We start from the raw sequence: 22794 nt of genomic DNA, 5'->3' as shown, positions 1-22794 counted from the left end.
AAAATTAAATAAAAAGTATACTATTTTATACACGTTTTCCCGTACCTTAAAATAAAAGAAAATTAAAAACTATTAAAGTTTAGTGCTAAAAGTGTAAAGAGTTAAAATATTGTGGTGAAAATAAAAAGAATACAAAGTTTACTAAAAAATATTATAGTTTAGTGCTAAAAGTGTAAAAATTAAAAGTTTTGTGTTGAAATAAAAAGAATAAAAAGTTTACTAAAAAGTATTATAGTTTAGTGCTAAAAGTGTAAAGATTGAAACTTTTGTGGTGAAAGTAAAAATAATAAAAAGTATACTATTACTAAAAAATATTATAGTTTAGTGCTAAAAGTATAAAGATTGAAAGTTTTGTGGTGAAAACAAATAGAACAAAAAGTTTTTTAAAATGTATTATAGTTTAGTGTTAAAAATGTAAATATTGAAACTTATGTGGTGAAAATAAAAAATAAAAAATATACTATTATTTACACGCTAAAAAGTTTACTAAAAAGTATTATAGTTTAGTTCTAAAAGTGTAAAGATTGAAAGTTCTGTGGTGAAAGTAAAAAGAATAAAAAGTATACTATTACTAAAAAATATTATAGTTTAGTGCTAAAAGTGTAAAGATTGAAAGATTTGTGGTGAAAATAAATAGAACAAAAAGTTTACTAAAAAGTATTATAGTTTAGTGCTAAAAATGTAAATATTAAAACTTATGTGGTGAAAATAAAAAAATAAAAATATACTATTTTTTACACGATTTTCGATACTTTGTTTTTAATATATATTATAATATAATATAGAACAAAGCTTTTAAAATCTTGTCACACGCTCACACCGTTACATCTGAAATATCGTGTTTGTTTCATTAATATAGGTGTTTTATACTCGTACTAGATTATTGTCCCGCGTAATACGCGAGATATTATATTGAATTAATGACATTTTATCGTTTTGTGATATTGTAAATTGAAAAATAAAAAAATGTTAAAAATAAATTAATTAGTATCATGATGCAGAAGATGTAAATTAATATCTTGCTAAAATGAGTTAATTTACAAATAAGCAAAGTTTCATTGAAAATTATTGCATTTACAATCAAAGTTAAGATATGTCTAAATATATATAGAGAAAAAAAAAGACAGGAAATTTCATGATTTCATGTTTCCATATACAATTACTAAAACTTAAAATTATTGTATTAAGTGATAGTTTAAAATTCAAGATAACCTGATTTATTTAGCGAAATATAATTAAGAACTAAATATAGATTAACCTTCTCTTTAAATCACTTAAATATATTAGTCTTTTTTTATAATCTTTTACGTAGTTTAATAACCTTATATTGCAATATCTAAGGACTACACTTATCTCTCATATTCATTTAATTACTCTCAAACAAACTTTTAATACTTTGTTTTAATAGATAAAAACCATCTTTTTACAAGGTATCAAATATATCAATTTTTCAATTAAAATTATGATTTTTTTTCACCATTTAAGAATTCAAGTTTAGATTTTCTGTTTTAAGGTTTTTAGCCTTAAAAAGTATATGTTTTGTGTTTATAATTATTTTTTTATTTTTTTTTGAACTTTTAAAAGTAAAATTACCATTGTATCGATATTTGTAGCTTATGTATTTCTAGTTTTTTCTTTTATAGAATTTTTGAAATTTTATATGATACAAACAATTGTGTGGTAGTATTCTTTGAACATATCAAACTATTATTTTAATATGCATAAAGATGATATATAATATTGTTATTATAAAAGATATATTTGATAAACTAAAAAAGTGTTTAGAAATACATCTTGAAAAGATTATCTAATTATTGTGTTTGCATACACAAAATAATGAAAAAGTGTTTGATTAAGAAAATTGATTATCCGATTTTTCATAGAGGCAAAAGGTAATTTTGGTAAAGTAGATTGGACATGTTTTTTCAAAACGCAGTTTTTATTAGCAAAATGTATTTTGCAAACACAACCCCAAACACCTACTAAGTAATTATTAATTATGTTAAAATGAAAACTTATGTTTATACCGTGTATTAAGGAACAGTTATCATATGGTTTAAATAATAAAGTGTTATCATCCATACTTATTGAGATGCTCCTATAATATAAATGTGTGTGAACGACATAAAACAATTGTGTATAATTTAAATTAATAAGGTTATATTTTGTTTAAATATATAAAGTAGAAGGACTAATGTTGTGTTTACTTAATAATTAATCTGAAAAAATGGCATTATTTTGATTTAGAAGTTGTAACTGAAGTTTGAAGTCATCCAACGGTCCTTGATTTTGTATAAAAGAATTTAAGACTCCGTTAACTATATATAACTGAAGTTATAGTTTGTCTAAGGGATAAGTATCTCATAATATAACTAACTATTTGACTATAATTTTAGGACATTGTTATGTCTACAACTTGGTTATTTGTCTAAATCATGTTTACCAAGTTGTCAACATACAATTTTCAAAACCTAGCTCATTCGTACTATAAACATCTAGTAATAGTTAGTTATATTTCGAAATACTTAACTTTTGTCTAAATAAATAAAGTAAAACATTTTATGTTATATATACTTGAACAATAATAAAATCAATAATAACATCATTTTTTTTATCTAATGATTATAATTAATCACTTATTAATTAATCAAAAGGCTTGATTTTAATAATTCGTTATGGTCATATGATTTTATTATTTGGTATTGTTATAAGTCATAAATTAATTTTCTTAATAGTTTATTAATAACTTTAATTGGGTATTTTCATAAGTCATAAATTAGTTTTTCAATAAATTAACTAAAAAAAATTTATGGAAAAAGCTTCGTTCGTAGTGTAGAATACTAAGTTATTTAATAACATTAGATTTAAATTGATAAATATTATACTATTATTTAAGGAAATATAATTTATATCTCTAAATATATACAAAAGAAAAACTTTAATTTATAATTGGAGAAGTATGGATTATTAGATAAAGTTCAACTTTGAATTATAACCATTAGATCAAATGATGATGTCATATATCTTATTTAACCTTTTTAGATTTAATTTTATTCTAATAAATTTAAATTATTATTATTTCCTTATTTAATTTTGTAGACAATTAAAATTAATATTTTTAATGATATAATTATGGAAACTAATAATTTTATATCTTACATTATTTCTTATCTTTAAAAATAATTTGTAATTTTTTTACAATAAAGTTTTCTTTTTTAATGTAATATGTTTTTATTAATTTATACTTTTAGAATTTTTATCATATAACGAATAATATTTGGTTATAACAATTTTTATATAAAATTTTTATTATATAACGAATAAAATTTGGTTATAAGAATTTTTGTATAGGATTTTTATCATATAACATTTTTATTAAATCAATATTAATTTTGAAAAACGAACCGATGTCAAACCGAACTTTTTAATAAAAAACAAAAGAAACAAACATGGAGTATATAATAAGCTATCACAATTATATAACAGAAAAATAATTCTATATAAATTGCAATGATATTATGCATAATTTTAACTTAGATTGACACAACATGCGATATATAGATTGATAATTAAAATTGCTTAGTAATTTTAGTGTATAACTAACTTATTTGAGCAAAACTTTAAAGCACGAGTACAATGACAATGCAGATATATCCGGATGAATGAAAGACATCCAAAGAAACAAAAACCTAATTTAGCGAGACTTCTAATTGATAATGTATTCATTTTTCAACTGTCTGATCACTATTAATCGGAATTTAAACGATCACTAATGTAATTTCATGTTTTTTAGTGGTTTAATTCTTACCTGATCATATATTTGTCAGCTTATAATATTATAAAAATTTAACATGTTATTAATTTAATAATTATATATGTTTCTCGCGTATTGCGCAGGTAATAATCTAGTTAGGTTGGATGGAAAAAAAAACATACGAATATAGCTATATATTTATTAAGCTTCATAGATAGTATACAATATTAACTTATTTAATAATAACATTACATTAAAAAATATGATGTTAGATTTGTACAAAAAAAAACAAAAAGATATAGATGTTTTATTATTTTTATATATTAATATTATTTAATTTAATACATAAGGTTATATTTTGTCTAAATACATAAATTAGATGGACTGATACCGTGTTTACCATATAATAAATTTGGTAATAATACCATTATTTTAATCAAAGTTTAAAGTCCTCTAACTGTCATTATTTATCTATAAAAGAATTTAGGACCTTGTCGGTCTAAAAAAATTGTTAGCAGTCATATTTAAAAAAATCCTGAAATTTTGATTTTAACATAATGCTATTATAAAAATCATATGTAAAAGACCATTTATCCAGTGCATTGCACCGATACGATTTTAGCCTCTAATAATACATAAACAAATATTAATTTTTTTTTTCAAAACGTGTTATTGTACATGTAACTTTGAACTACATTATTAGTAATAATAATAATAATAAAAACTAACTTCACATACTGTACTCCTATAATGAATGATATGATAATGTTGTAAAGCTGTTATCACTTAATGTTTATGTTAATAAATTCGGAAGACAAACTATTCGTAAATTGTAAGTAAGCATTATCAATGTAATATATATATCTAAAATAATTGCCGAATAGAAACTTATATAAATAAAAACATTACTTATTAGGTGATAAATAAGTACATTAAATTATATTTGTATATAATGTTTTGACTTATTATGTAAAATAGAAGGACTAATGTCGTGTTACTTAATAATAAATTTGACAATAATACAATTATTTTGATCTAAGGATTGTAATTAAAAGTTTGAACTCATCTAACGGTCCTTGTTTTTTCATAAAAGAATTTAAGACCTTGTTATATATATATTGGTAGATAATACACCTGAAGATAGGGTTATCTTATGCTAATTAGTTAAATTGTTGATTAATAATGTGAAAACATCTAAGACGAAATTGTTTTGATGACTATACTAACATAGGTTGCCGCCTTTTCTTTTTCTTTTCCTTCATTATTTATGTTGTTTTAATTGAGTAAGTGGTTTGGTTAGCCAACCAATTCCATCTTAATATCATAAAAGTTGTATGAAATTATATGAAAATATATATTGTAAAACTAAGACAGAGTGGAACGAGTCAAAAGAATGTTCACAATGATGCAAAATCTCAAACATTGGGTCCCTTTTATATTTTCTCATGGCCCCCCCATTTATTATAACTTCATGGCGCCATTTTTTCAGTTTTTTCATGTGTTTTCCCTCCACATAACTCCCATTTGCTTATTGCCAGTTTTTTCATGTGTTTTCTCTCTCAATAATACTCATTATTTTTGTTATTAGTTTGTTTCACATTATTATACCATATCAGTAATTCTAAAATGACGTCACTTAAGTTAATTATTTTTCCAGTTCATTTCAACACAATGATTAAATTAAAAAGACATATACATTTATACATTAAAAACATCACTTTAAACCAGAAAAAATTATAACCCCCTTGTCAAATCACGTTATCCCTTGTTTATTACTAAACCCCTTACCATCAAAATTATTAAAATTGTAGGACATCACGAACGAACAAGATTCAAGCCGCATTGCACATAGCCACATACGATATCTAATGTATTTCAACCATTAAAATGTTTGAAAATCGGTTTCTTTTATCACTGGTTGAATCTCAAAAAAGGTTGAATTAGTTGATTGAACTAGATTAACTATTTAACTTATGTATTCATAAAAATGTTACAAAGTTATTGTAGTTTAACAGTAAACAAGAAATTATACATATAAATTACTTCCAATAAAAAAAATGGAGTAAATTACTAAAGTGATACATGTAGTTTGGTAGAAAATACTGGTTTCATCATCACACGATCAAAATTACGCTAATGATACCCATGGTTTACAAATCCCCACTCGAACCATATTAAGAGTTGGCGGTTGTCAGTTGTGCCGTTACATAGTCCCACGTAAGTGTGCATGAGGGGTATTATTGTCGTTTCGGACTCTTTATGTGTCTAAAGGTATGAAACATACAATATTAAACAAACTACATGTACCATCCGTTTAATTTACAATATTATTTATCGAGAAATTTGAATAAGATATCAAAGTATTTTATTTCTTAGAAAACTAATCGTCGTCAAATCTAGCCAAAATCAAGTTATCTAACTAAACAACAGTGATGAAATTATTTTTCAATTAACTCAACTTTTTTACTTTCTAAAATAGACAAAACCATCATAAATTGAAATAGTTTTAGATTGAAATAAGCTTTAGATTTGTTTTGTGAAAATACGGTTTTAATAACTTATTTGTTAGTATAATCATGAAAAGTAAAAAGTGTTAATTATATTTGAATTACATATTTTTATAAAATTTATTATTTTATGAAAAAGTAAAAAAAATATAAATTAGATATAGAAAAAAAAAATAATGACACTTTTTATACATTTATTATTGATATAATTAATATTTATAGTTGTTGTGAGTTTATATTTTCTAATTTATAATTACTATACTCATACGTACGCGATGCAATGACGATTGTGTAATAATGTAGACGGGTGTTGGCGATGGTGGTGATGTAGAATGAGGTAGTGCAGTTATTTGAAGCATTGAAAAATCTATGTCATAATTTCTTTCATTAAACGTATTATAAGTATATTAAGTAGGAAAGTTTAATTTTGGTGAATAATTTAAACAAAAAGGGAATAGGTCTTTTATATAGTAGTATAGGTAATAAAAAATTCAAAATTAAAAGAAAAATCAATTTGACAAAATTGAAAGCTATGATTAATTGATAAGTTATTAAAACATTATCTTTTAATATTTAAAATGATTCTTAGATACATAATTATTAAAATCCATCAATGAAAAACTATTTAAGCAATTTTTTACCTATAAATAATTTAGATTTTATGAGTTTTGTTGTTTAATATGTCTATACCAAGTTTGAATCCTAATAATGCCATAAAAGCCAAATATTTCGTCTCTTATATATCTTAAATTTCTTATTTCATTTCTTTAATTTCAACCTCACGTCATATATATATACTATACTCCAAAACAAAAATAAAAAATATCATAAACCCCTTGTCCAAACACTCCCTTAAATCCCTCCCTCCATCCTAAAACCCTTCCCTCCATCTCTTCAAATAAAAAAACCTCACACAATCTTTTCACAAAAACAAAAAACCACTTCTCCCAACCGCCGCCAGAAAACCGGACCACCCGACCAAACCACCATGTCTTCTTCCGGCGCCACCAATCCAACCACCCACCAACTATCCCAAATCTCATCAATCCTCAATTCCGACAACAATTCCCAATTCGAAACCCTAATCTCTCACTTAATGTCCGCCGCAAACGACCAACGTTCAGAAGCCGAAACCCTTTTCAACTTATCCAAACAACTTCATCCCGACAACCTCGTACTCAAACTTTCCCATTTGTTACATGTTTCCCCACACCCGGAAGCACGTGCTATGTGTGCCGTCCTGTTGCGACGCATCCTGACCGTTAGTTCATCGTACGATGATGCGTCGCAACAAGGCGGCGTTGGGGGATTATATACAGGTCTTGTATCTAATACCCAAGTTACTTTAAAGTCAATTTTACTTGAATGTGTTATTAAAGAAACAAATAAATCTATAATTAAAAAATTATGTGATACTATTTCTGAATTATCTGCTATTATAATGCCCGAAAACGGATGGCCCGAATTATTGCCTTTTATGTTTCAATGTGTTAGTTCTGGTAATGATATACATAGGGAAAGTGCTTTGTTGATATTTGCACAATTAGCACAATATATTGGGGAATTGTTGATTCCGCATGTAGAGACGTTGCATCGTGTGTTTTTAGGGTGTTTGGGTAACGGTATGATTGCGGATGTTAGGATTGCGGCGTTGGGTGCGTCGATTAATTTTATTCAGTGTTTAGAGAAGGCGTCGGATAGGGATAAGTTTCATGATTTGCTTCCGTTGATGATGCAAACGTTGAACGAAGCGTTGGTTTCTGGGGAGGAGGCGACGGCGCAAGAAGCGTTGGAGTTGTTGATTGAGTTGGCGGGGACGGAGCCGAGGTTTTTAAGGAGGAGTATTGTTGAGGTTGTTGGAGCGATGTTGCAAATTGCGGAAGCTGAAAGTTTTGAAGAAGGGACTAAGCATTTGGCGCTTGAGTTTGTTGTTACGTTGGCGGAAGCGAGAGAGAGGGCGCCTGGGATGATTAGGAAGCTGCCGCAGTTTGTTAAGAGGTTGTTTGAGGTTTTGATGAAGATGTTGTTGGATGTTGAAGATGATCCTGATTGGCATGGTGCTCAGATTGAACACGAGGATGCCGGTGAGACTAGTAATTATAGCGCTGGTCAAGAATATCTCGATAGGTTATCGATTTCTTTAGGTGGAAATACTATTGTTCCTGTTATTTCTGAGATTTTTCCGGCTTATTTGGCTGCACCCGAGTGGCAAAAGCATCATGCGGCGCTTATTGCTTTAGCTCAAATCGCAGAAGGTTGCTCAAAGGTATGGATGCGAAATCATTTTTAAGGGTCAAGTATATTATATGCTTGTTATTTTTATATTGACATGTTTTAATATACTAATATTTAATTTCAGGAAAGGATTGTGTTAGTATAGTATTTTCTCATGTTTTTATTTTATGCAGGTTATGACAAAGAACTTGGAGCAAGTTGTTGCGATGATGTTGAACTCATTTCAAGATCCCCATCCTCGAGCTAGATGGGCAGCTATCAATGCAATTGGTCAACTATCTACCGACCTTGGCCCAGATTTGCAAAATCAGTATCACCATCTTGTGCTTCCAGCTTTAGCTTCCGCAATGGATGATTTTCATAATCCACGGGTGCAAGTGAGTAGTAGTTTCTTTCATTTCCGGGAAGCATTTTGTGATTACAAAAAGCAAGAATTGATTGGCTGTAGTGTCTTATTTATTCACGTAGTTAACCATCACCACACACTTTGTTACTTCAAAAACATACCGGGAAGTATTGATACAATCGTTCATTAAAGCTTGCATGAGCAGAATACTCTTCTCCTCAGAAGATAATTTATAAAACGTTGTTTAATGTCCAAACAATTAGATGTCATTGTTATATATCTGTTCTAGAAATGACCTTCCCGCTAAGAATAAGAGTCGTTTTTTGTTATTCTACAAAAGAATAACTCGTAATATAATATGTATATTCATATGTAATGTTTGCAGGCACACGCAGCTTCGGCGGTGCTTAACTTCAGCGAAAATTGTACACCAGAACTTTTACAGCCATATTTGGATGGGATCGTGGGGAAATTACTTGTATTGTTGCAGGTATATGATTTTGCCCCGATTACCAAAAGTTCTATAATCGGTTTCCAGAAACCAAGTTTTCTCTAAATTTCATTTCTTGAATGAGCCAACTTGCGAATTTACTTAATGGAGAATACCTGTTGAAATTTTTTGGTGTATGTACAGAATCCTAAGCAGATGGTTCAAGAGGGGGCTTTGACTGCTTTGGCGTCGGTTGCTGACTCATCTCAGGTCTTTGACATTCATCTTTTTTACTGACCTTGCTTAATATTTTCCAAAAGTTATCTTCTCACGCATTATATGATTTGCAGGACCATTTTCAAAAGTATTATGATGCAGTCATGCCTTACTTAAAAGCCATACTGGTGAATGCAAATGACAAAGCTAATCGTATGCTTCGCGCAAAATCTATGGAGTGTATTAGTTTGGTTGGCATGGCCGTTGGAAAAGACAAGTTCAAGGATGATGCTAAGCAGGTATACTTCCTCCTCATATCGGACTACACTTTTCTTCCCCATTCTAGAGACTAATAATCTTTTACGTGATTCAAGGTTATGGATGTTCTTATGGCCTTGCAAGGTTCTCAACTTGAGACAGATGATCCTACTATAAGCTATATGTTACAAGTATGTATCTTTCATTGTATTTCTTTTATTATTATTATTCAGCATTTCATACAATCCAATGTTAACACTTGTTCATTTCTATTGCAGGCATGGGCAAGGCTTTGTAAGTGCCTAGGGCAAGATTTCCTTCCTTACATGAATGTTGTCATGCCACCGTTGCTTCACTCCGCTCAACTTAAACCTGATGTTACCATTACATCTGCTGATTCAGATGCTGATATTGACGAATCTGATGATGAAAGGTATGTGTTTTTAATTGGTTACGATAAATGAATATGAATGATTTTTATCATTTAAACCTGATGATTATATTGCAGCATTGAGACTATCACACTTGGAGATAAGAGGATAGGGATCAAGACTAGTGTCCTTGAGGAAAAGGCTACTGCCTGCAACATGCTCTGTTGCTACGCTGATGAGTTGAAGGAAGGATTTTTCCCCTGGATTGATCAGGTTAAATACCTTTTACATGGCTCATCTCGACCTTTTTATGAACGTTTTATGAAAATATACTTATCTGGGAGTGAAACTAATGCAGGTTGCTCCAACTTTAGTACCACTGTTGAAATTTTATTTTCATGAAGAAGTTAGGAAGGCTGCAGTTTCAGGTATTAATTTACCTCAAATAAAACATAATATTAGAGCATTAGACAAATATTCTCTTTTTAGAACTGACTTTTTACTTGACTTGTAGCTATGCCGGAGCTTCTCCGATCAGCAAAACTAGCTGTTGAGAATGGACAATCTCAGGGACGCAATGAATCCTATGTAAAGCAGTTGTCTGACTATATCATTCCAGCTTTAATAGAGGCTTTACACAAGGTTAATATCCGCACATGCCTCTGCTCTCTTTTTTATGTTGTGCATATTTGTAGTATGTGATTTTATATACATGTCCTTCCATTTGTTTTTTGAAGTGTAGCATTTGAATAATTTTTACTGAACTTTGACTTTTAGGAACCTGAGACTGAAATTTGTTCAAGTATGCTGGATGCTATTAAAGAATGTATACAGGTGTGTTTCATCTATTTTTGGTTTAGATACTTATTATATAGTTTTATGAGATTTTAATCTGTTCATTTTTCTTTGCTTCAGATTTGTGGGCCTCTGTTGGATGAAAACCAAGTTAGAAGCATTGTCGAAGAGCTAAAGCAGGTTATGACAGCCAGTGCAGCTAGAAGAAATGAAAGAGCCGAGAGAATTAAAGCCGAGGACTTTGATGCAGAAGAGGGGGAAATGCTCAAGGAAGAAAATGAGCAAGAAGAAGAACTTTTTGATCAAGTATGCTTTTCTTGTTCACCAGTTACGAATATCAAGAAATTTTTTAATGTCTCTTTAGGTTTGTATTTATTTTTGATTTCAAATACAGGTTGGTGACTGTTTGGGTACCCTACTTAAGACCTTCAAGGCTCCATTTCTACCTCTTTTTGAAGAACTATTACCTTATTTGATGCCTATGTGGGTGAGTTCCATTATCTTCTTGATCTTATCACTTCTCTATTTTAGCTCATACAATTGCTGCTAGTACGCATCACAATGATATTTACATCGTCTTGTTTATGTACTGTGTAACTTTAGGGCAATGGTAGGACATCCGAGGAGAAAAGAATAGCCATTTGCATATTTGATGATGTTGTTGAGCATTGTCGAGATGCAGCTTTAAAGTAAGCCTTTTATTCTTCGGTCACTCCACTATTGACAGTAGACGTGAGAAGTATATTACTGTATATGCTAACTTGTAAATGATGACTGTAAAACAAGTAAAATGGAAAAATGGTAGCTTCTAAGAAAGAGGATCAAATGGGTTAATTAAGCAGTGGGAGAGTTGTTTAAGTGCCATAATTTCCCAAAATCTATAATATCTTTTTTTAGGAAAAAGAATTACATTGTTATGCTAATGAAAACTGTTTTCTAGTTGTATCTACTTAGTTATGAAAATGATTTACATTTTTATTCTTTGGACAATATATTCAACACCTCTTTTCGATATCCATTGCTCTATTAGACAACCGTTCACCAACCATTTCCACTCTAAATGTTGATTTTCTTCTTATGTATGCCTTATGCTATTACAGATATTATGATACCTTCCTACCACTCGTGTTGGAAGCATGCAATGATACAAGCACTGATGTCCGCCAGGTATGCATAAATTTATATCATGGTGATAATGTTCTATCATCTGCTTACATTCTAATTCTAAGTTCATTTCAGGCTGCTGTTTATGGGGTTGGTTTATGTGCGGAGTTTGGTGGAGGTGCATTCAAACCATTTGTTGTTGGTAGGTTCTTGTTGCTCACTTACTCTTCTTTTGCTTGTGCTGTTTTCTGTGTACTAATTACACATGGTTTTGCCCTATTGTAGATGCCCTTTCTAGATTAGATGCTGTTATAAGACGCCCCGATGCATTGCATCCAGATAATGTTATGGCTTATGACAATGCTGTTTCAGCTCTTGGCAAGATATGCCAATATCATCGTGATGCTATTAATGCTGCCCAGGTATTTTAAGCTTTCTTCATTTTATATGTCACCTCCATAGGTTCAAGACATTTAAGTTTATCAGATATATACGTTTATATCTGTTAACTCAAACTTTTGCGAATCGGCTGTATGCTCTTGTATCATGTTTCATTTGAAGTATGACTTTTGTGGACAACACAATGAGCTTTTTATGATTTAATCATGTTCTATGTTGTCAGATTGTCCCTGCATGGTTAAACTGCTTGCCAATAAAAGGCGACTTGATTGAGGCTAAAGTTGTCCATGACCAGCTTTGCTCTATGGTGGAAAGGTAATGTCTTGAATCTATAAAGAGGGGCATTTTTGTAAAACATACAAATCTAATCAGAGGTGCCAAAATGGCAAAATTAGTGGGTTAGAGGATGGGTCAAACGGGCTGGAAACTGGTTCAATTTGGTTGCGGTTGGAGAATGGCTCAAAACCAGTCGATCAAAAGGGCCAACTTTTGGAACACTGAAACTTTTGGGCCATGTTGTCCCAAAAAAAATAGTTGTTCTTTAATTTTTTTGAAGTATATTAATGCATTAATTATGGCCAACAAACTATATTGATAGACCCTGGACAACTTTCCAACCAGGTTGACAAGTTATTTGTTTTTTTTTTTTTTTAATCTATTTATGGAGTATTGATACTCAAGACAGACCTCACAGACCATGACCCAAATCAACGCATTTATAAAATTGCCAGTTAAAAATTATTGATACTCATGATAGACCATGACCCAATTAACCCATTTATAAGGATACCCGTCAAAAATTGCCACTTCAGATTTGACGTATTGGATTATTTTGTTTATTTCTTCATATCTGTTTTATTAATCGAGAAGCTCATCCAACCAGGTCGGATGGAGAATTATTGGGACTTAACCATCAGTATCTTCCAAAGATAGTTGCAGTATTTGCAGATGTATGCTTTTTGCTCTCTGAAATATAAATTTAGTAATTTTGTACTTCAGTTTCTTCTGTTATTAACAATCTCATATCTCGGAATTAGGTTCTTTCTGCTGGTAAAGATTTGGCCTCCGAACAAACTGTTAGCCGAATGATTAATCTTCTGAGGCAGCTCCAGCAAACATTACCTCCATCTGCTATGGCATCAACCTTATCATCTCTACAACCTCAACAGCAGCTTGCACTACAATCAATCCTCTCTTCTTAAAGGTTTTGATACCTTCTTTTTGTATCTGTTTCGTGTGTTTTATTTTTCTTTATATTCACAATATATACTTAAAATTCATTTTTGCATGCATTTGGCGTGAAAGGAAGTCAAAAAATGTGAGAAATATAGTCATAGGATGTGCATATACATGTTACAGTTTTGAATTGATTTGGTACTTACAAGTACTTGGTAATTTTGTCCAGAAAGATACAGAATTCTATGGTCTTGTATTGGTTTTGCATAATGAGATTGGAGAAGAGTGAAATTTTGTGGATGAGTTTTGCTTCTTATTTTTCTATGAATCTGTTGTGCTAATTGCTGTGATATACTGGAAACATGATCATTACATATATAATTTTGAAGCATAAGCATATCTATTGCAGCTTTAAAAAGTATATGTATAGCAAATTAGCAACCCTCAAATACATAATAAACGCTTTTATCCGTAATACCATAGTTAAATCATGTAATACCATAGTTAAAGAGACATAAGGCCAGGTATCTGAATCATTGACTTTTACCTTTATAGTCCTCGACGCTAGGCTACCATCGCATGAACATTCTTTAGTATTATAGACTCGCACAATACCAGAACTGCACTTGGTTTCAAACTAGTGTTATTCCTCGATGTTATGGGTCCAAACAATAGTGGTACTTGGTGTCAAACTAGTGTTATAGGTCCGTGTAATACAACATAAATTGCAACTTATAAATGAAATACTAAACATTTTTTGTGTGTCATTTTTATAAAATGATTTAAGGGTCTTCTTTTAATTTATTCATCATTTGTATAACTTTGAATACTTTGGACAAGTTGTCGGAGAACTTGTTTTCATGTAGTTGCATGATTACGTATAAGTATACTTATGTTAAGCATCTAGAGTCCTTATTAACAATTTATATGATCAAATCTCGTTCATCAATGTGTTTAAAATTCTAATCTAATAAATAAAGAAGTAGAGATAACGTCGTTTTCTACACAACGGAATCAATACAAACACCCAAGATTTATAATTTTCATGCAATTTGTTTACATGCCAATTTGCAAAATTAAAATAAGAGTATAAGACCCACTTGCACTTGATTCTAAAAAACCATTTAGATAGTAATAAACTTTATATTTTTATATAATAATAAAAAAATAAAGACCTAATAATGAAATTTACCTGCATTTGTGGATATAAAATTTCGGATAATTTCTGGACATAATGATGAATGAAGAAAGACTAGCGGGCGCTTCGATCACCAATTCAAAAATAAAAGAAATTTATTTTGAATAATACGATAAATTTTGTTTTTACCTAAATTATATTTTCAACATATTTTCTCTCTGAGTTGCTATTTTTGGTTATGCGTTGTGATTTCGTGGTTTTGTGTTCGCGATTTGAGATTTGAGTTGAGAATTTCGAATTTGTGTTGCGATTTTGAGTTGTGTAGTGATTTTGAGTTTGTGTTGCGATTTAATCTGTTGGTTGTTTACTTTTGCAAACTCAAAAAATGTTGCTTAAAGTAGTATAAAAAAATATATATAAAAGAGAATTGCAAATATACCCAACTGGAAAATTCCCCAAAATACAAGTTTATAATACAACGGAATACTCATAAAGCATGATTAAGTGAATAAATCAAATGCAAAATTATTTATTCTTTCTTCATTCTCTTTTCATATTATTTGTCACTCATGAGTTTGTATGAATATGTTTGTAATTAGTTTGTCATTGTAGCATTGCTCGGGTAAATTTTCATGAGTTTACAACTTTTATTTATGACAACTATTCATACAATTAGTTTAAGATATAGAAGTACCCAGTAATCAATTACTATCACTACATCAAAAACAATTTAATCAAGACCTGCTTTGGCCCTACCAAGTCTTTATAGGGGTTTGGTTTGTGATGACTAATTAGTAATTATGATTTATCACTTACTTTGTTTCTTTTTATCGAATGAAAATAAAATGTTAGCATATATGTATTGACCATCTTGGTCACACTACATGGATCGCAAATGCATTTGGTTGAGACTGTATGCAATCAAATGCCATATATCAAAAGGACAAAAGCCAAAAAAACCCAACTAGGTGATGCACTATGCAATCGATGTCATATTCATTCGCTGATTTTTGTTTGAACATGATCTTCTAACGAAACTTTTATTCTAAAACGGAGAGCACAAGACAAGGTTGCTTTGGTTTGTAGCATATTCAAACTTACTCTTGTCATTTAACATCGTCTTATAAATATACTTTAGAGCGACGTCTCTTCTCGTTCTAGCACAAGAGCGGATAACTCCTTTTCTCAAACATGTCTCTTGCTTTCCTATAGATGGCTAGATGATCCTATCTAATGATACATAATGAAGTCTAACTTGCAATCGTCCATTTATCATTTTTAAATGTTTAATTTGTTATGTATACGTTCTATATAATAATATACAAATTAACTACTCCAAGAATTCTATTTGTCCTCCAAATCCGGCTTACTTTTGTCAATCAAAAACTTTACACAAAATATGCATAAGGACATTAAAATATAACATATGTTCACATAAATTATATCAATCTTCCTTTATTAAGTATCTTACGTCAACTCTTTAATTTGACTTCTTTTTAAGTGGGGTAAACAGTTTTTTTCTTGGATGATGACTAGGAAATTTGGATGGAACAAAACGCAACGTTTACGACAAGTCTGAATATTTTGAAAATTCAATATAAAAGAGAAAAAACATTTTATGTTGAACATTTTATTGTTGACACTTTAGTATTTGGGGTTATCTAGATGGTTGTTACTTTGCCTCCACGTGGCAGCATTTTAAGATATCCTTATCCCATGTTCTAACTTTGACCCATTAATCCCCCTTCACTTCAAAATAACCCCTGCATTTTCCTTGTTTACGTTTTGACTCCATATTTGGTTAATGATACAATCACGTGACAAACAACCCGAAATACTGTAAACCAAACGAAACCGCCTAAACTCGGACCGAAACCAGACTGACCCGAGCGTATTTGGTACTAGTGTAAATGGATTTAAACTAGTAAGTTATTGAAAGTTTAAAACTAAATGCCATTCTTAATTGATAGTTACATGTACTTAGTAGACATGATTATTAACTATCTTAATAAGGTTGTAGTTATAAGCTTAAGTTGAGTTAAGCGGATTTGTCTCAACAACTTACCCAAACCTGGAAAATCTACAACACATAAAGTTTTAGTCATAAATTATATATATAAATGATATAAATTTATTTTTACATCAACCTATACACGAATCAAGACTTAAAATTTATGAATATCAGGTGTCAACTAATCGAGCATGTGAAAACATATATTAGACTCGAGTGTACGACTAATTTAATCCAAGCCCGCGAATATTTCATGAACTGAGCTTCATTCCAAGCGAAGCTTCGGATCATGTTTGCACAAATACGCACCTACAATAGAAAAATGATACATAAGTTATAAATATGCTCATATATTTGATGTCCTTTCTCAGCATACTCATACAACTTGGGCAAAATTTTAATCTGGAGGAAACTTTTGGGATCAAAATGCAAATGCAAATATATATGTCAAATGTGAATGGTAGTTTACTTCCATGCATAAAGGCCTTTCCACCATTACTTGGTCTTATATATGACCAAGTCCAATAAACAAAATTAGAGCTCAAATTGTCATCTTAATCCTCTTAAAACATCCACTGCATACCTTAAATTGACAACTAACCTTAATCAATATCCAAGGGTAAATTAGTCACTATCTTAAGGAATGTTTATATCAGATTTGCAACTTGGTCATATTAATAAGAAATAGTTTGTCTTAATAGGAGACTAAAGAATGTTTAATTATGAAAACAACAAACACTATAATCCAATACATAGAAACCTCAGAAAATATATACAGACCAATATGTTAGTGTATGTATATATATATATATATAGCAACATAAACTAGCAAAGCAAAAACATAGAACACTTAGAGTTCACACATTTGTAACTGTACTTTATTCACATATTTTTAACTATACTTTCTATAGTTCAAATGGAAATTCAATTCCAACAACAGCCAAGAGAAGGTAATAGAGTGTCGGTGCCAAAACCGAGCAAAGGGAGAGGTAAAAATAGCAATGGAAACAACAATAACAAGTTTGTGGGAGTGAGACAGAGGCCTTCAGGGAGATGGGTAGCCGAGATCAAAGACACGACACAAAAGATTAGGATGTGGCTTGGGACATTTGAAACGGCTGAAGAAGCTGCTCGAGCCTATGATGAAGCTGCGTGCCTTCTTCGTGGTTCAAATACACGAACAAATTTCATAACCCATGTGTCTCATAACTCCCCACTAGCTTCCAGGATACGAAACTTACTCAACAGCAAGAAAATGGCAAAAAAGAAGAATCTAGATTGTCCAATGCCCTCCGTTATTCCAGCTACGTTTAACGTTGCTAGTAGTGTAAGTATTGGTAGCTCTAGTAGAAGCAATAGTAGTAGTAGTAGCTCGAGTAATAGTGGTGGAAGTGGAGATTCGCTTTCTTCTAGCGACAAACTAGAAGAAAATGTTTCTCAATTGTTTGATGATGCTTATAAGCCAGATTTGAGCAACTGCTCTTCTGAAAAATCCGATTTTTCATGGACCGTTGGATCTAAAAGTGATCATAGATATCGAATGAATCAAGCAACACTTGATTTTCCAAAGAATGTGGTAATGCCCGAGATGAATCCTGGAATGGAGTTTTCTGAATTTGATAGGATGAAAGTGGAAAGACAGATATCGGCTTCTTTGTACGCTATGAATGGAGTTCAAGAGTATATTGACACTGTTAATGATCCTAATGATGCAATTTGGGATCTTCCGCCTTTATGTTCTTTGTTTTGTTGATTTTAACATTTTAGAATTTAATCGCAGTTTTTTAGAATAACAAGGAGCTTTTGAGAGATGAAATTGATGTACATGTTCTTGTTGTTGCTAAATTTAGCACAAAAAAAAGAAAAAAAAATATACCAAGTTGTTTCATTTGACTTTTGTAGAATGTTTCCAATTGTCACTTTCAATTTAGTTCAATCAGCAATCCTTCACAATATCTAAAACTGATGTCTTAGTTTGAACTATTTTCTCTCATGCTCATTGTGTTAGGAAACTTGGAATAAAATGACATATTGGTCAGCTTAACTTTATCTTGTTTAGAGGATCAAACCTACCTTCCCATACCAAGTAATCGAATGATTAACATGTTAAATTAAAACTTATCCTATTCTTCACCTAAACTCTACTTAGATGCCATTAGAACAGCATTGCTAAGAGAAGTCCAATGTTGTAGATATGTATGTTGTCTCGAAAGTCACTCATGATTGATGTGGCAATACTGGGAATGTGTAACAGGTAAAAATAGGATCGTTTTGAAATGGGTCGCTTTCATTAGTATGGGTCGGGTGGGACAGGAACAGTTTTTCCCAAACATTTTATGTCCTTGTTTTAAAACTTATGGTAAATACTACAAGTTTTATTATAATTACAAAAAATACATGACTAATATAAATCTTCTATAAGAAAGGTTGGTTTGTAGTTGGACTTCAACCCATTTGAACCATTTTTTAACCAACACATTCATAGTAAATGGCCAATATTGCAATGTCCACTTAAGAAGATTTATGCTGATTTCTTAGTCACATAGGGAAGATCATACGCCTACTAAGACAACTAAAAGTATACTATCGCGTCCTTAACGGGGAAAGACAAGGATTGGGCATCATTTTGTCATAAAGATAACTTTCTAATTTGGATATCAGTAGCACAGAGGACCAAACTTTCTTAGTGTGGAAGTTTCTAAAGTTTGGCGCACTGACTATGTCTCAATGTAATTTCTTGTGTGAAAATTATGTCAAACTAATCTCCTCTTCACATTTGACAAATAATTGATGATTCCTATGAATTACCACAAACTGTTAAGAATTTGGTAAAAAGAGTGCAGTGAACAAAGTGAGTAATGATATCTTCAATGCCATTATGAGATGAGTATCCGCATTTAGATTATTGTAGCTAGGAACGAAATAAGGTTTATACTTCAGGCTGTTGGTTTGTGTTTGTATAACGCGTGTTAGGTTCACATAGTTACGAAAGACATACCTACTATTCTTCTTCTTCTTCTTCTTCATGCTCCTCTTCAGCATCTTGCCCAACTTCCTCATAGTCTTTCTCAAGAGCAGCAAGATCCTCACGGGCTTCTGAGAATTCACCTTCTTCCATTCCTTCACCCACATACCAATGCACAAATGCTCGTTTTGCATACATCAGGTCAAACTTGTGGTCAATCCTGTTAAACACCTCGGAAACAGCAGTGTTGTTGCTTATCATGCAGACTGCACGCCTTGTTTTAGCAAGATCGCCCCCGGGTACCACTGTGGGAGGTTGGTAGCTGATTCCACATTTGAAACCAGTAGGACACCTGGAAATGGGAAAATATCGATCATTTCATTCTTACTTGGCCCATTTTCTTATTAATCTTACGCCTTGGGCTATTCTTTATTACATTCGCTAAAATAGAAAACTTAGACTAAAAAGAAAAGGATCATATGTGCTGCACAGTTAAGTTCCCCAGTGTACTTTTAGTGCTTACAATCGCCTATATTCTTGTTAAAAAGGGATAACGGCGTGCAATGGCAACATAATATCATGAATTTATCGTTTCATGCACCCTTTTTAGGTGCCCCCAGGTAATTAAACATGTAAAATGTGCGCTGCTAGACTTCAAGCATTTGTAAGTTCATAAGTTAGGGTGTACGAATAAAACTATGTTGCATAGACATTAAATTTGCAGAAACCTGACTGTTGCAGATACATACCATTATCCCTTTAAAAATTGATTTTATATCATTTTAGTATTACTTACCACTCATTTGCTCGCGTATAATTTGGAAAAAAGTGTTCCGTATGAACCTAACCAGTATAAGATATACTGTTTGACCCGCTCATAATGACCCATTACCTAACCTGCCCAACCCGCCCAATTCACTGCCTGGGACATTTTATCTGATGAATAGATAGATACTGCATAAATGAACATACCAATCAACAAACTGTACAGTTCGTTTAGTCTTCATAGAACCAACTGCAGTATTAACATCCTTTGGAAGGACATCACCACGATACATTAAACAGCATGCCATATACTTGCCATGTCTCGGGTCACATTTGGCCATCATATTAGCGGGCTCAAACACAGAACTTGTAATTTCTGCAACTGAGCTCATTTCATGGAATGCTCTAGCAGCAGAGATCACAGGTGCATAAGATGAAAGCATGAAATGGATACGAGGGTATGGGACCAGATTCGTTTGGAACTCATTTATGTCCACATTAATGGCTCCATCAAATCTCAAGGAAGTGGTCAAAGATGAGATAGTTTGAGATATCAAGCGGTTCAAGTTCTGGTAAGTTGGCCTTTCAATGTCTAAAGCCCTTCTGGTTATATCGTATATGGCTTCATTATCGAGCAACACCACCACATCCGTGTGTTCCAGTAGTGAATGAGTTGATAGCACACTGTTGTAAGGCTCAACAACTGCAGTTGACACCTGCATTTATAAAACAACATTTATCACGTAAACGTTGTATTTTACAAAATAAGATTTTGAAAACATGCTTACAACAGAACATGTTTTATGGATACTAGTAATCTTTTTATTAAACTTCTAGCAAAATAACCTGTGGAGATGGAAAGATACTGAAGCCCAGTTTGGGCTTTTTCCCGTAATCTACAGACAAACGTTCCAAAAGCAAAGATCCTAATCCCGAACCAGTACCACCACCAACGGCATTGAAAACCATAAAGCCTTGCAATCCAGTACAATTGTCGGCTAGTTTTCTCACTCGGTCAAGACACAGATCAACAATTTCTTTTCCCACTGCAATTATAAACAACGGACGCATCATTAGCTGAATAGACTCATCATTTCTCAAAAGTCAACTGGTATTTACCTGTATAATGTCCTCTGGCAAAGTTATTAGCTGCATCCTCTTTGCCAGACATGAGCTGTTCAGGATGAAAGAGCTGCCTGTAGCTTCCGGTCCTAATTTCATCAATCACGGTAGGTTCAAGATCAACAAAAACAGCTCTGGGTACATGCTTTCCAGAGCTCGTTTCACTGAAGAAGGTACTAAATGAATCGTCTCCACTGGTCTCACTACAAATCACATTCAAACAACTTATGAGATGAACAAATAAATGAAACAACAAATCATATCACATAAATCAAAATCACTTTGCTAAATGCAAGTATGCAACTTCACCATACACCTAGTTAGAAAAAAACAATGTTAAAACCTTTAAACACCAATGTTGACATTCATGTCCTAAAGTTTGTGTTCGACGGATATTTCTGGCATCACAATAACAATGGCACAACAGAAACTAAAATCAGATAAAGATTAGAAACACAAGATTTACGCGATTCAGCTAATCAACATTGTAAACCTAATCAACAACGCTCTAATGAGCCTGTTTTATCGACTTGAATCTAGAACCACAACCTATTCAGTTATCTTGATACTGCTATTAAGGGGCCGTGACCTGGCAACCGGGCCAAGACGAGTCATTTCGTCACCCCCCTGCATGCCAACGGCTTAGACTATATGGCAAATTAACATCCAGCCTTCAAAATATAACAAAAAAGCTCAATTAATAGCTCATGATATGCATTGGCACAACCCCCAAAATTTTCGTTTTTATATATCAATACAAATACGTTTTATATGGAACATGAATTTTCATATAGATAATAAGAGTTGCGTTCAACGTATTGATTGAACTTGGCCCTAAACAAATGGGTTTGGCCCCTAAACAAATTGGGCACGTTTCGCCGAGGACAGACATGCATACGTGAAACGTACCCTTGCAAGAATCCATCATTTTGAATTCCGTGTTCGAGACAATAAAGTTCCCAGCAAGCATTCCCGACCTGAATGCCTGCTTGTCCAATGTGTATACTTACGATCTCTCTCATTTCTATTGATTCTAACAACAGATATAAATATATTTTATTTTATGATTTCTAATCTAATGGGGATTCCAAAAAATAAATATATGTGTAACAAGAAAAATAAGGAATTAGTCGGGCAAGCGTTTGTTACGGCACCACCATTGTCTCACACCACAAATTATTTAATTTCACTAAAAAACAACT

General features: G+C 31.6%; 3 protein-coding genes across 3 annotated transcripts; 2 read left to right on the top strand and 1 right to left on the bottom strand.

Moving 5' to 3' along the window:
- Window positions 1–7150: 7150 nt before the first annotated feature.
- Window positions 7151–13891, top strand: LOC122605079 (importin-5-like). The gene is made up of 20 exons (XM_043777958.1): window positions 7151–8527; window positions 8670–8873; window positions 9228–9332; window positions 9477–9542; window positions 9623–9787; window positions 9863–9937; window positions 10025–10179; window positions 10255–10390; window positions 10476–10545; window positions 10632–10759; window positions 10895–10951; window positions 11033–11218; window positions 11307–11399; window positions 11516–11601; window positions 12013–12079; window positions 12152–12218; window positions 12302–12438; window positions 12639–12730; window positions 13299–13365; window positions 13453–13891. Exons 1-20 carry the CDS (start codon window positions 7250–7252, stop codon window positions 13615–13617), a joined length of 3399 nt encoding a protein of 1132 aa, XP_043633893.1. The 5' UTR covers window positions 7151–7249; the 3' UTR covers window positions 13618–13891.
- A 2933-nt stretch (window positions 13892–16824) lies between these two features.
- Window positions 16825–22707, bottom strand: LOC122602855 (tubulin alpha-5 chain-like). Its single transcript, XM_043775461.1, has 6 exons — window positions 22502–22707; window positions 21590–21795; window positions 21317–21516; window positions 20678–21186; window positions 19739–20057; window positions 16825–17049 (listed from the first exon to the last, which is right to left on the bottom strand). Exons 1-5 carry the CDS (start codon window positions 22612–22614, stop codon window positions 19742–19744), a joined length of 1344 nt encoding a protein of 447 aa, XP_043631396.1. The 5' UTR covers window positions 22615–22707; the 3' UTR covers window positions 16825–17049; window positions 19739–19741.
- Window positions 17584–18622, top strand: LOC122602856 (ethylene-responsive transcription factor ERN1-like). Its single transcript, XM_043775462.1, has one exon. The coding sequence runs from the start codon at window positions 17657–17659 to the stop codon at window positions 18491–18493; it is 837 nt and encodes a 278-aa protein (XP_043631397.1). The 5' UTR covers window positions 17584–17656; the 3' UTR covers window positions 18494–18622.
- Window positions 22708–22794: the final 87 nt, after the last annotated feature.

The sequence above is a fragment of the Erigeron canadensis genome, chromosome 6 (assembly GCF_010389155.1).
Source record: "Erigeron canadensis isolate Cc75 chromosome 6, C_canadensis_v1, whole genome shotgun sequence".
NCBI classification, from domain to species: domain Eukaryota; kingdom Viridiplantae; phylum Streptophyta; class Magnoliopsida; order Asterales; family Asteraceae; genus Erigeron; species Erigeron canadensis.
This window is presented reverse-complemented; position numbering and strand designations above follow the sequence as displayed.

Excerpts from the sequence above, each read along its gene's own strand:
- LOC122605079 (XM_043777958.1), top strand. The coding sequence starts at position 7,250 with ATGTCTTCTTCCGGCGCCACCAATCCAACCACCCACCAACTATCCCAA. Across the intron at positions 10,391-10,475 it reads TTTTCCCCTGGATTGATCAG|GTTGCTCCAACTTTAGTACC; the intron begins GTTAAATACCTT and ends AAACTAATGCAG. Across the intron at positions 10,760-10,894 it reads TAATAGAGGCTTTACACAAG|GAACCTGAGACTGAAATTTG; the intron begins GTTAATATCCGC and ends TTTGACTTTTAG.
- LOC122602856 (XM_043775462.1), top strand. The coding sequence starts at position 17,657 with ATGGAAATTCAATTCCAACAACAGCCAAGAGAAGGTAATAGAGTGTCG.
- LOC122602855 (XM_043775461.1), bottom strand. The coding sequence starts at position 22,614 with ATGAGAGAGATCGTAAGTATACACATTGGACAAGCAGGCATTCAGGTC. Across the intron at positions 21,187-21,316 it reads GTATCTTTCCATCTCCACAG|GTGTCAACTGCAGTTGTTGA; the intron begins GTTATTTTGCTA and ends TTATAAATGCAG. Across the intron at positions 20,058-20,677 it reads ACTGTACAGTTTGTTGATTG|GTGTCCTACTGGTTTCAAAT; the intron begins GTATGTTCATTT and ends TCCCATTTCCAG.